The following is a 19,249-nucleotide window of genomic DNA, read 5'->3' as shown; positions in this document are numbered from 1 at the left end:
ATTAAGTTTACTTGTCAACCACTCTACTATCGCCTTATCTTTTTGTTAGCACAGTACACGAATGTTGTCAAAGTCACGTCTCCAAGTGAGTTCAAACGAGATTATCATGAACGAACAAACATAATGCGGTGCTGTATTGCCTCAGAATTGCAAAAGCAATTTCTTTCTTATTAAGTTTGAATTCTGTGAATCACTGATTCAAAGCAAGAGGAAAATCAAATTACAGTAGACGATTGCTGTTTGGCGAATAAAATGGAGGCGAGAGACTAGTTCGATATAAGAGATGTCTGTGTTGACACAATTACGTGAAATATTCGCATTTATTCTGCAATATGCTGCCTTTTCAAATGTGCTCATCACTCTCTGTAAAATCTTAGTGAAATGTTTCTCACCTCTAATGATGCAATGATTTTGCTTTCGTGCATAACACATTCACGACTGCATTTGCGTCATAGTTTTTTAAGAAATGTAAGTTGATAATGCGTCGCTATCTTACATGGAAAGATTTTATCAAAAGACGACTAGAGTTCCAACTTAACATAATATGGAAACGTAAACATCATTAGATGCATCAATTATCCTTCATTTCAAGTCTAATGTGACACTAAATAGTTCCATAAGGGTGTTTATTTAAGCGTCATGTTACGAGGTTTAAAAATATTGTTGCATATAATGAAATAACAACTCAACAGAGTTTTCAGGTTGAGGGATGGGTTGATAAGATTACAGGGGTGACAAATCGACAGATTTACAAGGCCGACAGGGTCGTTAGATTTATAAGGCCATTTTGTTTGAAATTGCCTTACGGTGAAACGTCGGTGTCACATCCCAATTCATTTAAGTCACCTGATTTCGCTTTGTCACATACGCTTCTCCACCATTCTTGTTGGCATTTTTTAAAATAATAACTATTTCTTTTAATATATTATCAAACGTGCATACAACTTTATGTCGCATTCAATTTGACGCCAGAATAATTACGGCGTTACATCACCACCCTGTCAACTCTGTCTATCTGGTAGCGCTGTCAACCTTATTTAATGCCCTAAACGCAACGATTCTGAACTTTGATTTCTGTTTCACACACCTTGATATAAAATATTACTATATAGATCTTACCAGCGAAACATTCCATTCTTTCGATATTTCAGCGATAGGTCCTGACACTGACGAACAAGCATCTCCAAACACCATCACCATGGTTTTGTTACTGTCTACCATGTCAAAGAAAAACTTCGTGGCAACAGCCATGTCACACTGAAAGTAAACAAAATTGTTTTGAAACAATAAATACTTATTCATTGTCTATCTATAATCGTAAAAGAAACACTGCTTCAACGTATAGTACCTTTTCCATTAAATAAATTTGAAGTTGGGCCCTAATTTATTGTTCAGCCTTCTGCAAAGACATGGAGTGTGTGCATTTATGGTTCGTCCGTTTTATTAATAATGCAAGAACATTTCTGTGATTTACATATCGTGTTTACGTTTCTATTCTGAGAGTAAGGGTTTTGGCTTGGTGGAAGTAAGCTGTATTTACGCTCTCCTAAAACTGGCAGATAAGAATGATTTTTTCCCTCACTTGCTAACATGTAGGATTTATACATTGTTAATATGTACATTGTAAATTAGTTGGGATAAGACACAGGTTGAATATTAAATGTGATATCTACTTTTGAATTGTTGGTTCACTTCAAGGTCTGAACTTTATTCCCGAGTAGGATTCGAACCCCGTACTCGTATTGCTTTTACCAACCAAACTTGTCCCCTAAACCCCGGCTTAGGAAGGCGGTGCCCGTTACATTTGGACCATAAACCGGTCCAAACTTCTCAGTGCTTTTTCTGCAAAACCATCACAAGGGGGTAGTTTTCCCTTTATTTGATTGTTTCCTTGTATGTTACTTTGTAAACGCATGTTTATGTATTCATCATGGACGTATCTATAAATACTGTTAGAGCGTTATAACGTTTGAGGAGAATGTAGATTTCGGAAAGTTCTTCTTTTCATAAATTGTTCACTAATACCTATCATTGCAAGGTGGTTTTCTTATACATTATACATGACAGTCATAATGTTTTATTCACTAGAACAGGACCCATAATCATCAACGTATGAAATTTAGAATTATAATACTTTGAAATGTCATTTGACTTTGAAATGTCATTTGAAATGTCATTGTAAAATAAGCACAGTTATGAAAATGTACATTAGAGTACACCCTAAAGCTCAAGACAGCTGAGCAAAGTTCATCAGAAAAAAAAGCTATACAAAAGGCAACTGGAAATTATACCGTTCATAGGTTTAAAATACAGATTTAAACGATGAAGATGGTGTTTTAAAACTAATATCTTACAAAAATCTAGAAATGTGTCACAGACACGGGTGCCTCCGCAACATGAGAAAGGTCACAGGCATGGTACTGCTCACAAACTAAAAGAAGGACCCTTGGCCCTATTTATTTACCAAAATAATATTGTAGGAAAATCAGAAAATTTAGTAATCTGTATATGTAGTGAAAATTGGCTAAGTTCAACCAAGGACTCTGACCTTGACCTTTGAGCTAGTTTAAATGGATGTTGCGCATGACACATTGTCTATCCATGCTTATTATTTGTGTCAAATTATTTTGAAATCGGACATGCATGTCAATGTTATGGACCGGACACGAAGACCATATTATCAGTATAAATGTAGAGAAAATTGGCTAAGTTCAACCAAGGAATGTGACATTGACCTTTGAGCTAGTGAAAGGGTATTTGCGCAGGACACATTGTCTATCCATGCTCATCATTTGTGTCAAATTATTCTGAAATCGGATCATGCATGTCCCGGACACAAACACCACCCTTTTTCGAACACACAGACACAAACACACAAACACACACACACAAACACACACTCGGACAGTGGTAACACTTTAATATGCCCCCTCCCCCCCTCTCATATTATGGCGGGGGCTTAAAAAACATGAGACTGAAATAACATTTAATATGTTACACTCTAAAGATCCTACCCAAAACTGTTCATATAAACACAACTCATTTATCAAGACGCCCTAAATCACAGTATAGAAATTCATTCCTATCTGATACATGTATATATATTTGCATTCGTTTTCCTGACGTGGACAGAAGAATCCGGTCTTCCTTTAGAAAGATTTTAATTATGTTCACGTAATTACACACATGTTGTTTAAAACCTTGTTTTATGAGTATAGTTAATGGAATTTCATTGTCAACAACAATTTATTATGCGATTGTAACTGCTGTTTTACGACTTTGGACGCAAGAATACGTTCAGAAGTTACATGATTAAGTGATAACACACACATACACACAATTCTTTTTCATTAAGTGGACCATAATCATGTTTTTTTCTTTCTTGGAGTTTATCTTTGTTTTCAAGACAAAGAAAAATCTTTTTTATCAAAATTAGGTTAAAGACTCCCTATTTAGAATTTGGAAAAGAATTATTTACCCTTATATTTACCAGGCACAGTGTCTATGATTGTCTTTCAAGATGGTGATAAGACATTTCGAAGAACATGGACAAGTTGAAGGAAGTTTGAATCAAAGTTGGGAATTGAAGAAAGATCATTTCGAGGGATTAATGAGAAAGAGGTCTAAGTGCATAATAGCATAAAGAAAGAAACACTTAGACTTCTTTCGCATTCGCCCCTCGATTTCAGCCCAATTTATTAGGCATTTTAGAGTCTGTGAAGCCGTCCTACATCTTTTCTAACATTTATGTTTAACTTAGTATTTTTAAGTAATCATTTTTCAAGTAATCATTCTTGATCTATTACAGCGCTTGATCTACACGTTACAATGTCTTTAGTGTCCACAAAAATGAAATTATACGAACCATTGACTTAAAACACGGATAGAACGGACAATCATTATGAGATAAAAACAAAACCCGGTACAGTCAAAATGTGCTGGAGCATTTCTGTTATTACACTGAGCAACAAGTTAAGTTGGAGGTTCAAGAGAGAAAAAAATCCTCTCGAATAAAAAATGGCTGTTTTGAATTAAAATTCTCGGAACATTTCTTGACTTCTGTTTGTGAAAGGAACAAGTACATGATGTGACAAGCCAGTGTTTTTATTTCAACCTCCTTAATGTCCGAATGATGATTAAATATATGTAACCAACTAACAAGAAATTTGATTACAAATTCGAAAACCGATACTTTTCTGTTTCAAAAATATTTTCGGAGAAAGTACATATTAATTAACAATGCATTATTTTCAAAGAGATAAAAAGCGTTAAGGTCATTGTGAATTTTCAGTGTGTATACCTGCTTTTGAGAACACTTTTGGATGAAAGGTATAGAAAATAAATTTGATGGTAGCTGGCAATTGTTAACCGTTAATTTTGTATGATAGTTCGGAGCAGCAATTATGCTGGGCAAAGAATAGGCGTGCGGCAGTGACGTTGCCACATAAACGATATATAAAATATGTTTATTGTTCTGAAATTAGGTTCACATTCATTTTGTTCTCATTTTTAAATGTAGACAAAAGGAAGGTTAAAGATCATTTTTAGGGTGTTTTAGCCTTCCCCGTATATACCCTATATCTGTGTCAGTAGTACATTGGCTGTCATATAGATTTACAAAGTGATATATAATTAAGTGATAAAAAAAATTTCAGGATCGACATTCGGAATGCTTTTACTCTTTTGCTATGTTCATAATTTGATTTAGATGGACTGTACTCGTATTCTGTATCAGGTTAGACGTTTTATGAGGAATAGCTGTAGGGTGTAAAATTGATATTAATTTCCTGCCTCAGTTCGTTCTAATAGACATTGTCATTTGTTTGATCAATATGACTACATACCTCATATTCTTGTACAGATGGATATTGTCAAAATTTATGCTTTCCATAGTCAAAGTAATGTCAAATCGTATTGTTGTTATGAATGTTGTATTTTTTCTTTACAGACCAGCAATAATACTCTGCTGCATGAAATAATTTTAAAGTTACTGTAGAACAATGTAAAACAACGAGTTATGAATTTCACAAAAGTAACCATCGATATGTTAAATACTGCATTATGATCAAATTAATTTCGCACAGCATATAACGTCAGTGCATGTAATATTTTCAGGAGTTACAGGGAAAATATTTCAGGACCTTTAACGAAGAAGTTACTGCGCAACCTATTACGCATACATAAATATTCTGGTTCTGGTTAATTAGGAAGTTGAATCATTTTCAGACGGTATCCATTCGCGTCATGGAAACAAACTAGTTGAGATCATTTTAAGCGAATTAATCGGTTTATATTTAATGCAAAAGTGAACACATCGAAAAAGAACTGAATGTGCAAAGTTAACGTAATTACACGGAATATAAAGAAAATGTAGCTTTAGGCAGTGTAGCAACGGTTGAATACAACTACAGTTTAATTATTATACATGTTTAAGCATGTATAAGTGTTCCATTAGAAACGTGTGTAAAGGACAAATTTCTGAATCAAACTCTGAAGGATGGAAACATTGCAGGCAGATAGTAGAGTTATTGTCCCTTTAAAAATTGAATCAAAATTCGAGAAATATCCAAACATGATCGCTGAAACAAGCATGGATATCTATGATTTTTACGTTTTCTTTCTGATGTTTATCACATAAGCCACTTCTAATTTCATATCGGCCATAAAATTATCATGTCCATTTCTAAAACAACGGGCATGATGAGATATCCTAATGATCGCTGATCTTTGTTCTTATAAAATATGCAAAATCGGGTTTCAAAATTAAAAATCGCAGTAAACGTATTGGCAAGGTCCGCATATAATATAAAAAAACTGCGTAAGTTTCACTTTGTTTCTATAAGAATTATCAAGAAAAAAGACAGACTATATATATATTATATATTCTTTGTAAGAATATCACTATTGTCCTATCTTAGAGCCCTGTCATTTCCAATGGACGTTAACAAGTCTATCAAAATTACAGAGAAAATGAGACATTCTACTGCCATCTGTGATACAGATATCATAAGTTGTATAGGAAACGTTATGTACAACTACTAAGCATATAAAATGATAGATTGAATCACAAAGTACCAATGCAGTATATTTAGATAAATATCAAATGCATTGGACAATATTTGATTTTATCATATACCTAAAAATTCGGCTTGTATTTCACAAGTAAATATGAACAGGCAGAAAATAATTCCGTATTGTACCTTTTGTATTGTATGTTGCCGTACTACTTTCATTAATATGCATGAACTGACATAGTTCAATATATGACGCACATAAAATCCTCACTAAGTTCCATTTCAACATCGATACACATTGAAGATTTGGTTCAATAACAAAACAACAAACAAAAACTTGGAGGTATATGATAAAAGGGTCATTATAACAGTAACTAGATCTGGGATTTTGTATTCGGCGCTCGTGGATTTTGCAGGGTCGGATCATTTATTTTATAAATGTATACATTAATTCTGCAGATATGATGGATACACGAAAGTAATACATTGAATGAAAATCCGAAAGAAGAATTTTGTGCTCTTATCCTAAATTAAAAGTCTGATATAAATTTATCGCGTTAGATTGTTAGAAAAACGATCATTGTTACACGTTAATAACAAATATCAATAATTATAAAAAAATATTGTGCAGATATACAATTATGTATATTAACCTTGAAAAAATAAAACAAAACAATTTATGTGTCTTACTTACTCACAATTTTGGAATATACAGTAGTACGCCGGTGCCAGGGGAGATCCTCTCATTACTACACTAAGTCTTTTTGGTTTGATGCGTTCTATACTCAAAAGTTTTATTATGCACACAACAACAGTTTTTCGTTCGTATGTTGGCCGTATTATTTTATGATATTTTCTAGCCCTTTTGTACTGCGTTTTATGTCTCCAAAGGATCTTCTTTTAAATTGCATCATCCTAAATACTTCTTGATAGAAATCGACAGATAGATGAATAGTGTCCAAATATGTGTCTGCCATTTAAAAGGAAATGTCAGATTAACTGTTGATGTCATATTCCTAGTCAAAGATTCTCCATGCAGGGATAACATTCAATTAACAGTGTCCGGTAACTCAAAATTTGGTGCGGATTAATGATGAGGCTTGGTTCTTTGTTAACAGAAACCCTCTAGGTTTTGTTTGTTTTTTACACTGAATGCTTAAAGGCGATGCCTCAAGTTTTTTTCTATATCTGCCTGTTATAACATTGTTGTAAATGTTTTACTTTGTATAATGAAAGAGGAAAATGATGCAGGAGGAAGTGGCTGTTCGAAAAATAATATAAAATTACCAACATAGAAATAATTAGAGCAGGAACAAATTGATAAAAAAAATCAAGACTGAGTATGAAACAAAAACATGTAACGAAGACATTAAAATCTGAACAAAAGGTGTAAAATAGTTCTGACACGGTAACCAGTATATTAACAAAAATTAGTTCGAAACTAATGAATGGCGGTAATATAACATGTGACGGAAGGCTCCCTTAAATCGAATTTCGAAGATAGAAGTCTTTTTTTGTCAAGTTTATAAAAAAAATGAATATATATATATATATATATATATATATATATATATATATATATATATATATATATATATATATATATATATATACATGCTGTAACTTGAAAACTTGTTCTACGATTTCCATGCTTTATGTGGCATTTTTATTGGATTACATATTGTAAGAAGAGCATGTTTGCTTCTACATATCATTATAAATTTCCAAAATTTGCAGTAAGTAGGAGACATTTTCATATATATATCCTAAATCATCCATTTATATTTCATTTTCGCATACTGCATCGTTCTAACCATGGAAAATAACCGAGCGATACATTGTGATGCAAACATGTTAATACAAATAAAATTTAGTACCAAAATACACAATAAATAACACAAAGACTTGTGTAGAGACTTGTTATTAAAACTATTCATTTAAAGTTCTCCTCTTGTCGAAGGAATATAGAAAAAAACTTTAATTATGCTCATATAACTGCAATCGTGACGTAAAAGCCTTGTTTTACGAGTTGAACTAATAGGATTTCATTGTCAACAACAATTTATTATACGATTGTAACCTTTGTTTTATGACTAGAAGACGCAAGGATAAGCTTCGAAGTTACACGAATAGATGGAAACAGCCACACAATTCTTTCTCATTAAATGGGTCGTTATTAGGTTTTATTTCTACGCTTTTATCTTGGTTCTAACATTGTAACAAACAGCGAAATTGGGTCAATGTCTTACTAAGTAGAAACTTGAATTGAATGAAATATACTTTTAGAGATATTCACAGAGATAAAATCAGATATTTCCATAAGATCTGGCTGATTAACCCACTATTACATTTTGAGTTATGTTCCCGTGTATATGAAATCTATAGTGTGCTCTCGGGCCTTTTGTCTTACAAGAAATGACCCAAACGTAACAGGGAAGGAAGGATCATCAAGCGGAGTTAACCCGCATCAATTTGATAAAAATATGAGACTCGACTAATTTTTTATGCGGCGAATATAGAAGTAAATTGCTGTAAATAATACCTTATCAGACACCATTTGCTTAGATGAAAATGTTGAAAACACTTCAGAATCATTAAATGCTCTCATAAAACTTTAGCAGTAGTGCTGTTTTCATGCACATAGGCTGTGCTTAACGCGACACATACAAGTTATATGTTTCAGAAAGGAAAATGACTGAGATAGTATATTTGTGCATTTACATGTAGTTAAACTAATTTCGATATTCTTTTATCAATTGTTTCGATGACTGTTTAATGCAACTTTGTCACGATTGCTTTGTCAGACTGAATGCATTAATTAGTCATTACTGAGCTTGTGGAATGGGATAAGATCAAATAGAAATGTTGTCTAATCTGAAAACGTAAGCAAAAGAACTTGATACTTGGAAGACGAAATATACATATTCAGAGTTAATATTACATGAAAATGACTAAAACTCACGTTGCTATATCAAAAGTAAAACTTTTTAGCTTATTATGTTTTACCATTGTTTCTATTAACGCTTCTATTATTACAATGTCTGTAAAGATGGCTGAATAAAATACAAACATTAAGATGGAAATGATTATTTTTCAAAGGCTGTCACATAATATTTAATCCTTGAATGATCTTACTATATTTCAACCCTCAGTGCCTAAAATGATATAAATTAGACGGTCTGTGAGATTTAGCTATAGGGTGCAAAAAGTGATATTAATTTACTGCCTCAATTCTTACAAGGAGACATTGATGTAGTCAATATTCTTTAATACTTCTAGATCTTCCACAGAAATTACTGTGCAATTTCTGTCTACCGTTTAGCAAGGAATGTCAGACCAATTATTTATGCCTTATCTAGTCATTTTGGTTAGCATGTGATATAAGTGCTTTTAAAAGACATTTCAAATTAAAATAGAAGTGCAACTCTTAGGATGAAATTTGTTAGACAACAGCCGCATTTCAGCACTTGTCGGCAATTGTTTTGGGGACATGTCTGTTTGTATGCAAGAAGGGGTAATGAACGACATAGGCATCCAGATCACCTTCAATCAGTTGATGATTTTGTATATTTTCCATGACCATTAAATACTGAGAACAATCAATAAATATATGAACAAATGTTATCGAGACAAAAAAGGCTCGAATTTAACAAGATACTAGTAGAGCTCAATATGGCCTCTAGGCTGTTATGTTCAACAATTTTGAAAACGAAATGTCTTTCAATTTCTCCAGATTTTCTCAAATTATAATGTCTAAGACTGAACCAAAACACCCCTAGGGAAGCGGAGAATCTTCTTCTTAGATTTTTTTCTTTCAACATGTTTGCCACAAATAGGACAAATATTGCTTTATAATTGCAAGATACTTTAGAAAAGACATAACATCAAGAAATACAATATTTTCAAGTGGTGATGGTTAGGACTTAACCACAGTATTCAATTAGTTAACATTTCTTTTATATAAATTGGAGTAAAACAATATGTAAATAAACCTAATATTTTACAATAAGCAGTAATACCAAAATGTACTATAACATTTATGGAATACTAAAGTTTGTTTGTTTGTTTTGGGTTTAACGCCGGTTTTCAACAGTTTTTCTTTCAGTTGTGTAATGGCGAGCAGTTAACCTAACCAGTATTCCCGGATTCTATTCCAGTACACACCTGTTCTTCACAACTAACTGCCAACTACCCCACACGAATCAGAGGTAGATGAATCAGACACAATGTCTTTTTTGAAATTGTCAGGAAAAAATACGCAGGAAAAAATACAGTAAACAGCTATTCCAGTCAAATTCTTTTACGGGGGTATCAATCAGTGATGAACTAGTCTTATGGCTTTTGAGCTTAGCGAAATCTATCCCAATGCTATCTCAGATGACATGGGTTCATTGACAACAAATTAGATTTCGAAGAGGGACTTACTGAATTGTGTAAAAGCGGATATTAACTTAATCGTCGCGGGATCATACACGTCGGCAAGAGAAAATATTGGAATCAGGTATTAAACCTCTGACAGATTTAGTAGCTATTTGCATAACGGGGGACAATCTGTGCGGCAACGAATGAAGTTTGCATTCTGATACAGAAAATAACTTTGTAAACGACATTTAGGGAACACATGCGATAGGCAGAAGTATTACCATCCCACGTATTATGAGCTGCCTTTCTTTTAGGAAACCAATATAACTGAGTTCACGGAGATTTATGGAAAAAAAAACAGTATATCTAAGTCCTCAGAGAAAATCTACTTTTACTGAAAGCGTTATGTACACAATGGAATAAATATCATTATTGGTCTTAGACAACTGTTTTAACGATGCTGGTGTACCATGTCATTGTCTTATAGAATAAACATGAATGCTTGATTATGTATATTCTTTAAGACAATGACATGGTACACCAGCATCGTTAAAACAGTTGTCTAAGACCAGTAATGGTATTTATGTGGTTGTGCTTCAAAATGTAATGGAAACCCAATATGTAATGTTTATATTTTCGATTCAATTAATTATATCACGAAAATTAAGTAATATCTTTAACAGATTTTGTATAAATAGACCACTTTCGTCAGCCCAGTCTCACCGAATGGACGTTCAAAAGCCTACCAAACACAGAAAAATGGAATATTTCACGGTCATTTGTGTGAAGTCCCTTGACGAACGTCTAGGACAAGTAACTGTCTATTACAACGCATGTAAAATCAAACAGAAATCAAGAAATCACTGCTTTGAAATAACAGTAGGAATGCTCTTTATTTTCTCATGTACTTAACAAAATTTTGAGTCAAGAAATAGAAAGTCCGTCTCGATTAACTTATGAATAGAGATCAAAAACATCTCAAACATAATATGAAATTCGTGTTTTTGATATTAACTGTATATTAGATCGCCACATATTTATCAAATTTGAAAAAAGGAAGACTGTAAAAAACTGATTCATAAAAATGATTAAGCATTATTTTCCACTCAAAAGACCGTTGTTAAAAGTAAGTTCTGGCACTCAGTACAGTTGCACTCAGTACATTTATGAGTCAATTTATATCCTGAAAAGAAACAAACTGAAATAAGTTTTGAAAACCAAAATCTTGAAATAAGTGATATTAAAAACCAAATGCAAATTATTTACCTTTTTCTTACACAATCTACTGAAAATTGATTGTTTATCACCAATCCGTGTGAAATTTGAGATAAGCTACATGCAATAAAACTGCTAATAAGGTTTTTCTCCCTGTGGTGAGTTTAAAGAGCGTTGTCAATTACAAGATTTAGAACAACCAATAAACAGTGTTTTATTTGTCTGATGGAGAAACAACACGTTTCAAACGTAAGGAGGCGAGTTTGGATGGAATTAATAAAACAGAAGTACAATACATTTTTGTTGCTTTTCCAGATGGACTGTGAACTTAAAGTAGACCATATTATAAATGGAAAACGGTGAGTGCGGGCAACCATAAAAGGATACTGCAGTTGCCTTTGAGAAAATTATGTTAATGACTTACAGTGTTGTTATGTATCATCGTCATTTGAGATCATGGTGTCTATTCAATTTTATCATAATAGAAATCCGCTTACTTTAATAGGCCGGTGCTAGGGTGCGGCGTGAGGAGACTGCACATTTTATTGACTCAATCTGTTAAATGATATTATTTTGGCTTAGATATTTTCAATGCTCGCAAGGATCTAGTAGATGTTCTTAACTATCAGAAAAGCCCTTAAGAGTGTCTGTATAGATTCTCCCCGTTCCTGATATATTTTCTGGTCCTTTTAGATTGTGGAATTCATTCAATTTTAGTATATTGGAATTCCGCTTAAGCTGTGTACATTTCATAATCTCTTGGCAAAAGGCTCAGTTAGACTTGTTCTGCTATTATTGTGCTTGGCTGCTTTTCTAAAAATCTTCTTAAAGATTTAATTTACTTCATTGAAGTGGAAAGGAGTAACTTTGTTACATTAACAACAAGCAATTTTTTTTAACATTTAACATATTTTGTAAACAAAGTACTCTTATTACCGTTTATAGAATAAAGTTGTACACCCTAGTAGTGTTGTAGCGTTCGCCGTTGATTGCCGGGTTGAAAACATATAAGTTCTGTTATTTCTTTTGAAAGATACTCACAGAGACATTGCCTCTTGTCTTGCATAAAACATGAATAAAAATGACAAACTTTCAGTGACGACTGCATTATGCTTATCCTAAATTGCTTTTACCACATTTCCACGCTCAGTGCCTACTTGGGTTGCGCTCGTAAAAATATATGACGAATTTTGAAACAAATTAGACGTTCTGTGAAAAATAGCTATAGGGTGTAAAAAGGGATATTAATTTACTGCCTCGATTCTTACAAGGAGACATTGATGTAATCGATATTCTTTAATACTTCTAGATCTTCCACATAATTTTACTGTGCAATATCTGTCTGCCGTTTAGCCAGAAATGTCATACCAATTATTTATGCCTTATATGGTCATTTTGGTTAATCTATTCTTTCGAAAAAAGTACTTTAAAAAAAAGACAGGTCAAATCAAACATGAAAAAGTAACATTAAGGAAGATAATTTGTTAGGCAACAGCCGTTTTTTCAGCTTTTGTCGACTTTTATTTTGGCGAACTGTCTGTTTGTATGCAAGAACAGGTAATTCACGAAAAAAGGCATCTGTGTACTTTCCATGACCATTAAAATGTCGAGTACAATCAACAAATAGGAAATAATGTTATCAAGACATAAAAAAGGCTTAAATTTAACAAGATAGCGATCAATATGGCCTCTAGGCTAATACGTTCAAAAGTTTGGAAAACGAAATTTGTTTTAAGTTCTCTAGATTATCTTAAAAAATAATGTTCCAAGATACCCCTAGGGAAACGGAGATCTTCTTAGATTTTACTCTTTCAATATATTTTCAACGAATGGGAGAAATATTACGTTTAAATTGGTGACTTTAAATAAGACATCGCATTAAAGAATGCAATATTTTCAAGAGCTGTTGCTTACGATTTTACTAGTAACCACAATCACACATTACACATGCAAACAAGTAATATGATTTTCTTACAGATATACCAGAGAGCATGAAAGCATATTACTAAGCAGCATATTTTAATTCTATGGACATGTCGTAATTTACTAATTATAATAATGTACTGAATAAAGTTATATGCATATATCTAACTGTGTGAGATAAAATTTCAAATGTATTATAACTCTAATGGAATACCATATTATACAACCAATCCAGTCAAATTCTAATGATGACGAGGTCTTTATCTATGGTAAACTAGGTTTTTGGTTTTCTTTTGAGCTGAGAAAATGATCACAATGCTACCTCACATGACACCGGTTTAATAACAACAAATTAGGTTACTGAAAAACGTGTGAAAGCAGACATTGTCGCAGGATCATACACGTCGGTAAGAAAGTTATGGGATATTACTTCTGTAGAAATCAATGTTAAATGCACAGTTTACCAATTCATTCAAAAATATTTCTATAAATGACATTTTTCTAACACACGACTGTAGCATAATTAGAATGCAACGTATAATAAGTTAATCTTTAATGAATTCAATTAAATCGAGTTTATATTTTTCGGAAAAAGGTGAAGAGTTTTGTACAATTTTTTTTAAAAGCATTCAATTTATTAATTTCAGAAAACTCTTTTATAAACCTTGTGCACCATTTCATTGCCTTATGAAATATACATGAGTGCTTAAGACAATTTAGCAAATGCATTACATTTCACATGCAATTGGAATTAAGCTTCAAAATGTTAATAAATATATAAACGATACTACGGTGGCATGTTTAGGACATGCATTTATTTTTTTTATGATTGAATTATCTCGAGCGCTCGACATCTTATCTCGTGAGCACGACATCTTATCTCGAGCGCTCGACATCGTATTTCGAGCGTTTGACATCTTATTTCGAGCGCTCGACATCTTTTCTTGTGCGCACGACATCTTATCTATATATATTAAGGTCCGTAGTGTGTGTTCAGGTCATCAGTGGGTCTGCCACCGTTTTTCCTTTTGTTTCGTTTATACTTATAACCGTTTCACGGGTTTGCAAGGTAGTAATTTAAATACACAAACTGATAAAAAGGCAACAAAAAGTCAGTGATGACGCAAAAGAATATATTCAAGTCCTTAACAAAATAAAGATTTAGTATGTAGGCTTCGCCCATGCATTAAAGAATTACCCCGTTTACCCGTAATTCATGTATGCAGTTTTATAACTTTTTTTGACAATGTGCGAATTGATACTATCGGCCGAACTGCGGTTTGTAGTTATTCTGTCATGCAGTAAGCATCATTAATTATGTTCGTTTAATTTTGAAGATAGGATGACCAATTATGAGCACTGTTCTCCAAAATGATGGGTGATAAACTTGTACACTTGTGGGAAGTTTAAATAACATCTGAATAGGCGGGACCCTAATTATCTACTTGTCCGTGTGTTTTTACTAATGACCTAAACACACACAAAGACACAAAGGGCCCTAATATATATAGATAAGATGTCGTGCGCTCGAGATAAGCTGCCGTGCGATCGAGATATGATGTCGTGCGCTCGAGATAAGATGCCGTGCACTCGAGATAAGATGACGAGCGCTCGAGATATGATGTCGTTCGCTCGAGATAAGATGTCTTGCACTCGAGATAAGATGCCGTGCACTCGAGATAAGATGCCGTGCGATCGAGATATGATGTCGTTCGTTCGAGATAAAATTTTGTGCACTCGAGATAAGATGCCGTGCGCTCGAGATAAGATGTCGAACGCTCGAGATAAGATGTCGAGTGCACGAGATAAGATGTCGTGCGCACGAGATAAGATGTCGAGCGCTCGAAATAAGATGTCGCGCGCTCGAGATAAGATGTCGTACGCACGAGAAAATTTAATCTTGAAAAAAATAAATGCATGCCTTAAACATACCACCGTACGATACATATATTAAGATCATTATTTTTAATTCGGTTAAATAAGGAAATCTTTCACTTCATTTCTTGTATGTGTATCATGAAAAATAAGTAATATCTATTATAGATTCTTCATCAGTAGATTACTGGTGTCATGTATTATAGTCCTGTCACATCCAATAGACGTTAACAACTCTTAGACTATCAAATTTACAGACAGAGACAAATTGGATATCTGTCCGTCATTTGTATGAAGTCTCTTGACAAAAATGTCATTACATGGCACATATAAATCAAATAGAAATCAAGAAATCATTGCAACACAAAACATAATTCTTTATAATAACAACAGTAAATCTAAATAGGTCAGAATGGTATTTATAATTCATCATACTTAAGATAAGTATCTATCTGCAATGACATCAATACATTATGTGAAGATACAGAGCACAATAACTTACTAAAGCTGACACTTACATGAAATAATCGTTAAAATCCCGAATGCTTTAACCATTTTGCTACATTCAGTTTTTGATTAGGTTACCAGTATGTCAAAGTAGAAACAAATAAAACTTTAGCGTACACATACAAGCTAACCTACGGTGCCCCTAAAATGACATGTTACACACTTTTTTTCCACTTAGGTAATGTGAGATTTTTTTTATTTCGTTTAAACGAAATCATTTCGTTTTAACGAAATAACTATTTCGTTTAAACGAAATAACTAATTCGTTTAAACGAAATAACTAATTCGTTTAAACGAAATAACTAATTCGTTTAAACGAAATGATTTCGTTTGAACGAATTAGTTATTTCGTTAAAACGAAATGATTTCGTTTATTATAAATAAACGAATTAGTTATTTCGTTAAAACGAAATGATTTCGTTTAAACGAAATAAAAAAAATCTCACATTACCTAAGTAGAAAAAAAAGTGCGTAACATGTCACTTTAGGGGCACCGTACTAACCATTAGCTTAAACTATGTTCAAATATTGATGATTGAAACAAAAATGTTTTATACACGTTAGTGACGAACATTGTGTAGGGTTTTGTGGCCAAAACCTCTTTCATTAATATGATTACAAAGACCTTGCCAAAATATATAGGTTTATGTTCATTCTAACGTAATAAAATGAATGCAAACCATGGCAATTTCAGTTTATGAAATTCTCTAAAACGATATAAGCTACCTTACTACTCAATGAAATAAAACAGTACTTGGAAACCAGTAACTATAATTGGAAAGGTACAAAATACAAAAGGTACAAAATAGAAAAAAAAACATATAATACCTCAAAACTCTTCTCAATATATTTCTCTATACATAAAATATATTTATCATTGTAATGAAATATTGGATAATATATACATGTACAACCACAATTTTATTCTGTTACACATATCTATACTTGAAAACTGAGGATTCTGTGGAACAGCAGTAATATTGTTTGATACTTTTGAATACTTTTAACCAGAGATTTAAACTTTAATTACTACAATTCCGCATTTTTCACGCACTCGGATGACCAGTATTAAATGAATATAAGTTATCTGCATTCACTACAATTATACAATTATGCGTTATTGAATATCCTTTCACGTATGTTGGAGATCTCTAATAACGCACAAACTTTAAATTTGTTCGATTTAATGTTTTAATAATGATTGCTATGAAACTGATCACTGTAAAGAATTAATGAAATGATGTTTAAATAATCCCAGATCAAGTACATGTACTCAGTTTCCGAGATAATAATCTGCGGTTAAGTATGTTTCGGCTTTTGGGTTTGTAAAAGCAATTGCAATACCAGCCTCATATGACATAGGCTTATTTTCAACAAATTAGATTTCGGAGAGTGACTTACCGAAGCGGTTAAAAGCGGATATTAATTTGTTGTCGCTGACAGGGCAGAAGGTTGGAATCAAAGATTAATTATAGCGAAGCTGACCCACGTTGTTAATGGGAATTCATTCATCAAAACAGCTTTTGTCGAACGCATAATGAACATTGATAGTCCATTACTTATATATTTGTGAAACAGACCACAGGGGGGAACAAAATTGGCATGCAGTGAGGTAAATATGTCGGATCACTTTTCGAGTAAATTTTAACAATGCATTTAATACAGAAAGAATGATATAGTAAAATATGTATTACTGCAAAATTACGTCATTGGTTTTATAGATTTCCTTTTATGGAAAATATAAGCTAATCATTTCACGCTGTGAATGTTTGCATTTGATTTTCTCTATTCAAAGTCATCTTCAAACTGTTGGATTTAATAAGTAAACAATTGTCGCCTTAAGATTCGGTCAATATGAGGATTTATTGTCAACCATTCCATTACCAGCGGCACAACTAGTAAAATTTTACAAATATCTACAAGAGCCTTACAAATGAAATAAATTTAAGATAAGATGATTATGCAAAGCAAAGAGACAGTAATGGCACCATAAAACAAAACATAGGAGTCAAGGTAGTTGCGATTGGCCAACATTTGTGAATATGTAGTGTTGTGGGTGTGCATGACTTGCAATAAGCCATATAAGGTTAATATGAAGCGTGACTGTTGTAAATGACTAACACTGGTATAAATGGCTTACATTATGCAGAATAATGTCAATATACAGCATCTCTGGTATAAATGTCCTACATCAATTCAAACAAAGTCAATTAAGAGCGTTGCTGCTGTTAAGGTATTAGGCCTCTAATAGTAATGTTTAAAAAATGGCAATTGCTTTGTATATTCTTACAGTTGACCGTGCTTGCCACTGTGTTGCAAATTTTTAAAAACTTTTACCATGCCGTTTTTTGTAAATTTTGTGTAATTTATGGTATTTCCTCAAGCTCAAGTAGAGACAAATTTCAAAATGATGGCCTTTAACGTTTACAGAGAATTCATTATACCATTATTTTCTATGAAAGAAACATTTAACTATAATTGGTAAACAATTATAAAACTTAAAATAAAATCGTCAATATAATTTTTTTCTAGGGAGTCTCAAGTAAACGGATTTAATGAGACAGAGTTCTAACTCAAACATTGAAAAATTAAGGTCGAATCCTGCGGGTTTGTTTTGAATTTTACACACTCCATTCAAAAATAACCTTGGGACAAATGTAAAACCTACTTACATTTCTTCCACAAAATGTTATCTAAAGAATAAAGGCAAAATAGAGAACTTTTACCGCATGTAACTCAGTATTTTTAAAGAGGTTTAACTCTACCCCGTCTGTTTCAGACGTAAATTTACTTTGAACAGCAAGAAATCGCTTATCAAATGATTTTTCCCAACTTTTGTACAATAAATCAATAACAAGTCTTGAAAGAAGTAAAAACTTACTAGAAAAAAGGGAAAATAAGGAATAAAAAATTGGTCCCAGTGGGGCTTGAACCTACGCACCCCCCCCCCCCCCCACCCCCCTGATAATTGCAGTCAAAGTAGGTCTATGGTAGGAATTGAATACTCTTCAAAAAGGAGGTACTCTATTATTGGCCTAATACCTTAAATACTTGTATCAAACCAGGTCAAAATAGAACAATTTCCCAAACGAGTTTAAAAATAATAATTTTATTGAAGACATTTTTAAAAACTCCCCAGTGCAGAAAAATACAGTAACGACGGTATTAGATTATTTTTACTAGAACTTGTTTATTTGGCATAAACTTAAATTAACAGGTTTAGAAAACCAAATGCAATCTATTTACTTTTTCTAATAAAATCTACTGAACATTTGTCAACAGTAATGACAAATTGACTGCCTTTTATAATGAATGTGGCTTGTTTCAGTTGGTCGTTAACTAATTTTACTTTA

At 32.8% G+C, this 19,249-nt stretch overlaps 1 protein-coding gene across 2 annotated transcripts in view; it reads right to left on the bottom strand.

Annotated features, from left to right (window-relative positions):
- Nucleotides 1-19,249, bottom strand: part of LOC128550300 (gamma-aminobutyric acid type B receptor subunit 2-like) — a 154,598-nt gene that overhangs the window by 101,000 nt on the left and 34,349 nt on the right. For both annotated transcript variants that reach the window (XM_053529102.1, XM_053529103.1), the window contains exon 2: nt 1,120-1,257. In XM_053529102.1, the coding sequence (XP_053385077.1) occupies nt 1,120-1,257 (138 nt within the window). The remainder of the gene's footprint in view (nt 1-1,119; nt 1,258-19,249) is intronic.

This window comes from Mercenaria mercenaria, chromosome 17 (genome assembly GCF_021730395.1).
Source record: "Mercenaria mercenaria strain notata chromosome 17, MADL_Memer_1, whole genome shotgun sequence".
Lineage (NCBI taxonomy): Eukaryota > Metazoa > Mollusca > Bivalvia > Venerida > Veneridae > Mercenaria > Mercenaria mercenaria.
The sequence above is the reverse complement of the archived record's forward strand: the minus strand, read 5'-3'. Positions and strand labels throughout refer to the sequence as shown.